At 31.3% G+C, this 9,389-nt stretch overlaps 4 protein-coding genes across 5 annotated transcripts; 1 reads left to right on the top strand and 3 right to left on the bottom strand.

Annotated features, from left to right (window-relative positions):
- Positions 1–752: 752 nt before the first annotated feature.
- LOC109854976 (dehydrogenase/reductase SDR family member 4) lies at positions 753–2,521 on the bottom strand. Its single transcript, XM_020428682.1, has 5 exons — positions 2,310–2,521; positions 1,948–2,125; positions 1,651–1,875; positions 1,098–1,232; positions 753–1,017 (listed from the first exon to the last, which is right to left on the bottom strand). Exons 1-5 carry the CDS (start codon positions 2,417–2,419, stop codon positions 847–849), a joined length of 819 nt encoding a protein of 272 aa, XP_020284271.1. The 5' UTR covers positions 2,420–2,521; the 3' UTR covers positions 753–846.
- Positions 2,522–2,713: 192 nt separating this feature from the next.
- LOC109854975 (peptidyl-prolyl cis-trans isomerase E) lies at positions 2,714–4,255 on the bottom strand. The gene is made up of 4 exons (XM_020428680.1): positions 4,173–4,255; positions 3,805–3,974; positions 3,167–3,520; positions 2,714–3,099 (listed from the first exon to the last, which is right to left on the bottom strand). The coding sequence occupies exons 1-4, from the start codon at positions 4,204–4,206 to the stop codon at positions 2,782–2,784; spliced, it is 876 nt and encodes a 291-aa protein (XP_020284269.1). The 5' UTR covers positions 4,207–4,255; the 3' UTR covers positions 2,714–2,781.
- Positions 4,256–4,440: 185 nt separating this feature from the next.
- LOC109854973 (succinate-semialdehyde dehydrogenase, mitochondrial) lies at positions 4,441–6,862 on the top strand. Of its 2 annotated transcripts, none has more exons than XM_020428677.1 (2): positions 4,441–4,528; positions 4,966–6,862. In XM_020428677.1, exon 2 carries the CDS (start codon positions 4,981–4,983, stop codon positions 6,505–6,507), a length of 1,527 nt encoding a protein of 508 aa, XP_020284266.1. In that variant the 5' UTR covers positions 4,441–4,528; positions 4,966–4,980; the 3' UTR covers positions 6,508–6,862. The 2 variants fall into 2 exon arrangements, with proteins under 2 accessions (XP_020284266.1, XP_020284267.1); XM_020428678.1 differs by having other exon boundaries at positions 4,442–4,528; positions 5,049–6,862.
- A 384-nt stretch (positions 6,863–7,246) lies between these two features.
- Positions 7,247–9,288, bottom strand: LOC109854974 (ancient ubiquitous protein 1-like). The gene is made up of 3 exons (XM_020428679.1): positions 9,044–9,288; positions 7,827–8,734; positions 7,247–7,743 (listed from the first exon to the last, which is right to left on the bottom strand). The coding sequence occupies exons 1-3, from the start codon at positions 9,082–9,084 to the stop codon at positions 7,511–7,513; spliced, it is 1,182 nt and encodes a 393-aa protein (XP_020284268.1). The 5' UTR covers positions 9,085–9,288; the 3' UTR covers positions 7,247–7,510.
- Positions 9,289–9,389: the final 101 nt, after the last annotated feature.

Below are 9,389 nucleotides of genomic sequence, written 5' to 3'. Positions count from 1 at the left end.
GGCGGCTCGAGAGCTCGAATCGAACGAATCGATCCGCCGCGATCACGTCAGACACGACGTCAGTGGAACGGACGGACATTCGTGGTGCGTAATACGTACGTACATACAAGGTGGTTTGTCATCTTTGGGGAAATAATTTATTTAGTGGTAGTTGATAATTGGGCAAAAATATATAACGATAAGTTTAATATATCATTATATATATGTATAACATTTATCGATGAAGTTCTTATATATATATATATATATATATAAAGTTATGACAATTCTAAGATATTTGTTTGGAAGTTATAATAGCACGTCTCGGGGAGAGAGATAAATTGTTTTTTATTTGATTGTTGCATAGCAAAAAGCTATGCATATTTGCATCGACCAATAAAACAATAATTTGTAGAGAAAAATTTCCAAGGAAAAGGATGTGTCCAATCAGTGATTTCTATTTTATTAATAATTGTTTTATGTTAACTGTTACATTGTCTGCTTTAGAAAGTAAATATATACATAATTATGTGAAGAACAAAGAAATCTAATCAAAAACTATTTATTATACATAGAAAATATAATTTTGTTATAATTTCATATTTATGATTTTCTTATGTAAAATATCAAAAAAATATTTGTATAGATCTATACAAATGTAGTATATATATATAGGTAGTATATATAGTATGTAGTATGTAGTAGAGTATGTAGTATATATATAAATGTGTAGTATATATATACAAATATTTATACAAATATATATACAAATATTCCAAATATACTAACATTTATTTAAAAAAGATCATTAGTTTATAGTATTGTACACACACCTCATGTTAGAACATAGAAAACATTGTGTTAAGCTTAGAGTCTTGATGGCATTCCACCAGATGCCACTATAATCTCGCCAGTAATATAAGAAGCATCATCACTTGCTAGAAATGCAGCTACGCTTCCAATCTCATCTGTTGTTCCAAATCTCTTCATAGGAATAAGTGCAAGAGAAAGTTCTTGCGCTTCTTTTGACTTGTGTAACTAAAAACAACTCTTTGTATATAAAATGTTATTAGATAAAAAATGGAAAAATAACAAAAAACTAATTTATAAAAACATACAGGAGCTGAAAATTTAGTTTTTATTACTCCTGGTGCAATACCGTTTACACGTATCCCTTCTTTTGCAAGATCTTCTGCAGTAGCTTTAATTAGTCCCATTAAAGCAGTTTTGCTGATTGAATATATACCCAGTAACTAAAACAAATATTTCACCAGCATAAAAAAGTAATATTCCAATATTAAAATATTGGCATCTCATTAAGGACCAGTTGTTCCACCTTTCGATAAATCTCAGTTTACTCAACAAGTTATTATCTATAGGATAAGAATCTGACTAGCGCATCTCACTGTTTTTTATTTCTACATATTTATCTGTTAGATACGACTTACATAGTACCGAGAATACCATGTAATTTATCTTTTGGTTTCTGGTCATTTATTAGATATATAAATTTTACTGACACGTGGAACAATGCATATCAGAGTTTTACCCATTAGATAGATTACCCAATACTTTATCTGAAGGTGGAACAACCAGCCCGAAATTTCTTTTAATTGATAAAGAATATTAAATATTCAAAGCTATAATATATTGCTTTAATTAAACACTTACATTAAAAGGTTGATACCCCGCAATTGAAGATATAATAATGATAGAAGATGATTTACTGGTTTTGAGAAGAGGCAGAGATTCTTTCATAAGTAAAAATGTGGCTTTGACATTAATGTCAAAAATTTTGTCCCAAACTTCTTCTGCACTGTCCAATACTGCACCAATTGCTGGATTAGCAGCTGCATTAGATACCAAAATATCTAAGCCTCCAAAACTTAGTTTGGTCTACAATTGTTTATAAAGTTTATATAAAATATATTTACATAAAAATACAAACTTATATACCTTACAGCTTACTTGTTCAATTAGATTTTTCCTATCCTCTGCTTTTCCCACATGGCAGACAGTACCTGCAACTTGTAATCCTTCTGATTGAAGTTCCTCTACAGCCTTCTTCACATTATTTTCTTTGCGGCTGCTGATCATCACTTTAGCACCTTCTTGTGCCAAACGTCTCGCTATAGAAAATCCTATTCTGTGGAAATTCGAATTATAACCTGTATATGCCGAACTTTATCTAACTAAAATAGTAAAATAGCGTGTATACAGAAGTTTTTCTACTTAAATATAATTTATATATATTTTTTAAATCGTATATGTTATCTGAAATACATATTTATGAAAAAATCTGCATTAATTAACAATATAATATTTTTTACCCATCTGTTGATGCTGTCACAATCGCAACTTTCCCTTGTAGTCGATTGCATGTTATTGACGCGTTAGTACCGAATTTTCGGATACTTTGATTAATTGAAGCACGCAGCATTGCAAGAATTAATTTTTTTGCGACTTGATGTAGATAGTATGTTTTAAGCAGTACGTGCGACGACTTTGAACTTTGATACCGCTTTATAATTCTTCAATCTTATATTATCACTCTATATATGTATATGTATACATGTATGTGTGTATGCAGATAAACTATACAGCAGATAAATTATATTTTTGTTAAAGTTTTCTTATATTCACAAACAGGAAAGGTAGGTCGATATAAACAAAATGATTATATAATTTTTGGTAATTTCTTTAATGTAAAACTGATTGTGAAAAATATAAACATTTTACTAATTTTTACTTACAAACCATGTAATTATATCTTATATACGTATATACAAATATGTTGATAATTTATACTAATTCTCCACAAGCAGTTATGACAACTTTTTGTGTCGGTGTACCTCCTTTTGTTCCACATTTTTCGATCTTTTTAAGCACATCTAATCCACTAAGAACATGACCGAAGACAACGTGTTTTCCATCCAACCAGTCTGTTCGGGCTGTACACAAGAAAAATTGCGATCCATTTGTATTTGGACCAGAATTGGCCATTGATAAGGTTCCTGGACCTGTGTGTTTGAGCTCAAAATTTTCGTCTTCAAATTTGTTGCCATAAATTGATTTACCACCTGTACCATTGTGGTTAGTAAAATCACCTCCTTGACACATCTATATCATATTAATTAAGGAGATCTTAATTTGAAAGAAATGCAGTTTTTAAACAATAAAAGGATACAAAATCTGGAATAATCCTGTGTAAGATACTACCCTGGTATCCATAGCCTTTCTCATGTGTACAAAGAGCTCGAAAGTTCTCTGCAGTCTTTGGTACAACATCAGCTCGTAGCATCATGATAATTCTACCTATTTCTTGCCTTCCTATACTTATGTCAAAGTAAACTTGAGGATTCTGTTTTGCTTTTTTTGGTTGCACAACATCGTTTGCTTTAACGTCATTTTTTAGTGTCTCGCCTGCGTGCTCTTGTAACCAAGCATCATCTGCCCATACTGGTTTGGATGAACCTTCCTTTATCTTTTGTGGCTTAGCAATATTTACTCTTATTGTCCGACCAAACAACTCTGAATCATTCTGTTAAAGAACAAAGATTATTTTTGATAAAATTATCACAATTTAAACAAAAACTCATTTTGTTCAAAATTCTTTATAAGATGAAAAGATTAGATAAGAATAAAACAGATTTTAATCAAGAGAATATTAATACACATTTTTTATCCAATTTTTAAAGAATTTTTAGGCGTTTAAAATGTGTAATCTTTGATAACATTTATATCAATAGTTTAATAATTCATATCAACACTGATATTATTGAGCTATTAAATGCACTTGATACATATGTTGTTTTATATATGTACCATATTATCTATAGCTGCAGCCGCATCCTCTGCTGTCTCAAATTCAATAAACGCAAATCCCCTGTGCTTTTCAGACTCATAGTCTAATGGTATTTGAACATCAACAATTTCTCCAAAAGGTATAAATGCTGCATGCAGTACTTTCTCATCAACCTCTTCTGCCAAACCACCTGTAAAGGCAACATTTGTTGATGCAAATAGTCTAAGATGTATGTAATATATACTTTTGTTTTATTTATATAAAATACACACATAAACAATAAATTTTGCATATATGTAATCTAAGACAGATTTTATCTATTTTAATGTGAATTAAGAGGTTATAACGATTAAAATAAATTTAGTAATTTATATATTTATATACGTGCCCACGTAAATGGTTCGTTTGGTATTGACGCTCATAATGTGTGAAAATCTTGTATGTTTCTTATGTTTTTAAATGTAAATATATATCAGACAATCTAGTCCGATAACATGTACATATGTCGACTGAAAGACGCCAACGTGCCGGCGACGAAGCCACTGTCACTATATGTATATAACACCGAGGATTTATAAGTCGCGTACGCGTATGAACAGCAATCAACAGCAAAGTCACGACAAAGTCATTTATAAGCTCGTTCTATCAATCGCTGTCCTCTCAATTGATAACGACACTCGAATAACCTGTCGCACATTAAACTTGCAACGCGCCGAACGTCGTCAGATTAATCATTTGTAGAAGGTAAGTGTTAAAAATTATAAAGTATTATTTTCAAGTAAAATATTTTTGGGTTATAAATAAATAAAGCAATATTTAATTTTCTATTTTACAATTCTATATGTAAAATAGAAAACCGATTATCATTTAATATTCCACTACGTTTGTCGTAAAAGAAATTGACATGTGTATTGATTTATGTATTTTGTGTAAGAAAAAAATATTAATAATTGTTTTATTTGAATTGCTCGGATTGTTAGAATTGAAGTTCCTTTATTCCTATTCCAAATTATTCGAATTTAATCAAACTTTTGGTTTCTATATTTTATTTATTTATATAAAAAATATTGGAAAAATGATATTTATATAATCTGCATTTATTTATATATATTTCTGTCGTATATTATTGGTATTGACGCTATGTATATTATTAATTCCGTTTTTTTTTTTTTTTTTTTCAGGACATATCTAATCATATGCAAAACATGTTTGTTAGAACAAGATTGTTACAGAAATTATCCCATCAAGTGCCTTTGAATTGTAGGTTGATGCACCTTTTAAGAAACAACGCATATGTTAATGGAAAATGGATAAGCGCTGGTAGCAAGCAAACATTTTCTATTTGCAATCCAGTTGACAATACTGTTATTACTGATGTTCCTGATATGAATGTTGCTGATGCTCAATTAGCTATTGATGCTGCTGCCAAGGCTTTCGAATCGTTCAGTAAGACCACAGCCAAAGAAAGAAGTGATTTACTCAGAAATTGGTACAACCTAATGGTCAAACATTCCGAGGATCTTGCCTATATATTGACAAAGGAGAATGGAAAATCTCTTGCTGAGTCCAGAGCAGAAATTAAATATGGAAATTCTTTTGTAGAATGGTTCGCGGAAGAAGCTAGAAGAATAGACGGAGAAATTTTACAAGCTCTACCTAACAGAGAATTGTTTCTGTTAAGACAACCAGTTGGAGTAGCTGCCTTAATCACACCATGGAACTTTCCACACGCTATGATCACAAGAAAAGCTGGCGCTGCTCTTGCTGCTGGCTGCACATGTGTTGTGAAACCATCCGAAGAAACTCCGTTAACAGCATTAGCGTTAGCAGATCTTGCAGAACAAGCAGGATTTCCATCAGGAATTCTAAATATACTCACGACTAGTATAACGAATTCTGTTGGTGTAGGTAAAGAATTGTGCGAAAATCCTAAAGTGAGAGTACTCTCGTTTACCGGCTCCACAGCTGTAGGAAAGGTTTTGTACAAGCAATGCGCTTCAACCATAAAACGACTTGGCCTCGAGTTAGGTGGTAACGCGCCATACATTGTATTCAAATCTGCAGACATAGATTTGGCTGTAAACAGCGCAATGGCCAGCAAATTTCGCAACAGTGGTCAAACGTGTGTCTCGGCAAACAGATTCTTTGTAGAGGCTGATATTTTTGACAAGTTTGTCCAGAAATTTGTGGCAAAGATTCAAAAAGATATCAAAATGGGAGATGGTAGTAAAGAAGACGTTACTCACGGGCCACTTATCAAGAAAAGTCAATTGGACATAGTGAGTAACTTAGTACAGGATGCGATTCAGAAAGGTGCAAAGGTGCATTGCGGCGGCAACCCATTACCGGATCTTGGACCACTATTCTATGCGCCTACTTTATTAACTAACATAACTAAAGACATGGAGATTTACAATAAAGAAATTTTCGGTCCTGTAGCTGTAATCAATAAATTTAGCAACGAGGAAGACGTGTTGAAGCAAGCCAATAATACACCGGTTGGTTTGGCAGGCTACTTTTTTTCGCAGGATATTTCTCAGATATTTAGAGTCGCTCGCAAATTAGAGGTTGGTATGGTAGGTGTTAATGAGGGATTGATTTCATGTGCGGAAGCTGCCTTTGGTGGTGTGAAAGAATCTGGCTTGGGAAGGGAAGGTTCTAAGCACGGGGTTGAAGATTTTCTTGATATCAAATATGTATGTATTGGCAATCTTAAACAATAATTATACAAGCCTGATTACTGCAATATGTAATTTTAAAATAACAATCACTATTATTTGACGGCAGCATTTATGACTCTCAATGATAGACAATAATAGACTAATTCAATACACTTTTTAAGTATCACACATACAAGCGTACAATAGTATACTTAAAGATCCTTATGTTCTAAACATCTGTAGAGAAAAAAATTATTTTTTTATTGCAATATATATAATTGCACATATTTTAAATTATTTATATATATATATTAAATGTTTCTCTGCTGTAGTTTATTGCAAGCTTTTATACATATATGTAGTGAGATACTTATCGTTAATTTTAATTAAATTCTTAAATTTAAACAGCTTTATTAGTTTGTATATATGTTTATTATTATTCAGTATTATTCAGTAGTATATAATTAATAAAATAATTCTTATACACAATAAGTAGTATCTGTTAAGTTTTTCTAAATTGTAGTGTTAATTATAATTAATATAATTTAATTGCACAATTCATTATATATAATTAGATAATTATATGTAATTGATCATATTAATTATATATATTATAAAAAGTATTAGATTTTTTATTTTATAATTTTTCTATGTTTCAGAGATTTTCTATATGATATATATTATGTGTGTGTGTGAGTATGTATGTATATATATAAATACTATATATATAGTACAAAACAAGTCTTCCAAATTTGACAAAAATAGAGTACAATATAAAAGATATGTAAATCATACATATGAGTTTTTTCTTTGTTCTTGCCGTTTAAATGTGTATTATTGCAAATATGATACACTGATAATTATATTAGTCACTTATTTGCAAAATGCCACTTCCGATTGTAAAAAATTGGATAGGAATTTTATATAAGTACATATAATAATTTTTTAGAAATAAAGATATATTCACATGATTTTAATAGTAAATATAATACATATACAGTAAAACAAGTTGTAACCATGTTATCAATGATAGCGTTATAACCAGAATAAAACAGTAGCAAGAACGTCAGCACTTTATGTTCAAACAATGTTTTTTAATATACCTTTCTCTAGCTTCTTGTATCATTTTAGTCTTTTTTTCCTGGAAGGAAACCGTACCCAAGATTTTGTCCTTTCCAGTACTTGGAGATCCGCTGGATGACGTTACAGATGTTTGAGCTGCTGGATTCGATTCTGGCGTATAAGTAACTATGCCATCAAGAATATTGGCGATTGTTACATCAACATTTCGAGTTTTCACTACAATAAAAACCAATAAATTTATTATTGTATTGTATTCAGATAAAATTACGAAAATGACTACTCTTTTAAACAATACGCACAAAGATCTCGAAAAATCACATTATGTGGAACCAATGGAAGTACTTCGCTGACTTGACGAATCATTCTTTGCATTTCCATGCTATATTGTGAGTTAGCTGTGCTTCTAGTAGAACGTGCGCTATTGAGTATCCTCTCCATACGCTCGTAACGTTTTTCATATTCCGTTTTATCCGATACAGTATAAGAACTTATCTGAAGTCCCAGATCATCCGCAATGACTTTCTCTACTTCTCGAGCGAGAGTCTCATGATCAGGATTTTGCCTGATTTTCAGGTACTTGAGTGTGAACATCGTGTAAGGAACATACATAAACCAAAATATTTCTGTCCACCACGTTGAAGCCAATGAAGTAACATGAATAGGCACAAGATCTGGCCTTGATACCTTTATGGTAACTGGCTGTACAGACGTTTCTATGCTAAACGGCCAGGAATTGAATTTTAATAAAGCAACTCTGCTATTAGTTGTGCCAAATTCAGGTTGTATTGTGATGCTATACTTAGAGGTGGAAAGAAATTGTTTTATGTTGGCAATCAGTGCATCTTTGCTAGTCATATCCATCTTTTGTACTCCTAACACATTGTTCAATACACCAGGTACTTCCCAAATACTGGGAACTAGTGTGTCCGTTGTTCGACGAAGAGCGAAATGATCCAGAACAGACACATTATTGGCAATTATTATTCTTGATTGTTTGTGTCTAGGTTCACTTTCAGTATCAATTTTCACTATAATGCCAAAAGCAAAGCTGCAACCATAACTTAAAAATGTTCGAACAGGATTACAGTCAGGCAGTAGCAATGTGCAAAGCCATAGATGTAATACTACTAATATTCGTAATAATGCTAAAAGAACTCCCACTGGTGTATATAAAAGTATAGGAAGAAGAAGCCATCCGCTAGGAAACCTATGTTTATAAAACATGTTTTAAAATTAATGTGTTAATCATATTGCTTATGAACTATATGTGTTAAGCTACATATAATAATAAACAATAACTTTGAAATTTGTTTCAATGTATATACTTAATATATAAAGTGCAAAAATTAATAGCTCTTTTTATAAGTAAAATAAGATAAACCCATAATTTTATGCTTTTGTTGTTTTTGATCAAAATATTCATCAATTTGTTAGCTGCATAAATGGTACAACAATTTACGAGTAATAGCAACGCTCAAAATTTTTTTATATCTAATATTTATAGATTATTTCTTACCTGCTTTTGTTAAACAAATCCTGAATGTCAATTTGTGACATTTCTTACAACAAACATCTGTCACATTTAAAAGCACACAGTTCTTTTTGTTTGTGTTTTCTGAAGCAATTTAGAATCAGTTAAATGTGCTGACCAAGGCAATGATGCAGTTATTTATTTGATCCTTCTTCACATATTCCTCGTAGTAAATTCTTCGCAGTTATGATGAGAATTTTCCTCTTCGTCACTTTCCACAATCAGCTGTTCCGCATGATACTAGGGATTTTCTCTCTATATTTTAGCGGGAATTTCAAACGCTGTGTTCACAATTACTTTTTTTTTTCTTTTTCTCTTTCTCTCAGAAAAC

Source organism: Pseudomyrmex gracilis, unplaced genomic scaffold (assembly GCF_002006095.1).
Source record: "Pseudomyrmex gracilis isolate BER0280 unplaced genomic scaffold, ASM200609v1 scaffold_77, whole genome shotgun sequence".
NCBI classification, from domain to species: domain Eukaryota; kingdom Metazoa; phylum Arthropoda; class Insecta; order Hymenoptera; family Formicidae; genus Pseudomyrmex; species Pseudomyrmex gracilis.
This window is presented reverse-complemented; position numbering and strand designations above follow the sequence as displayed.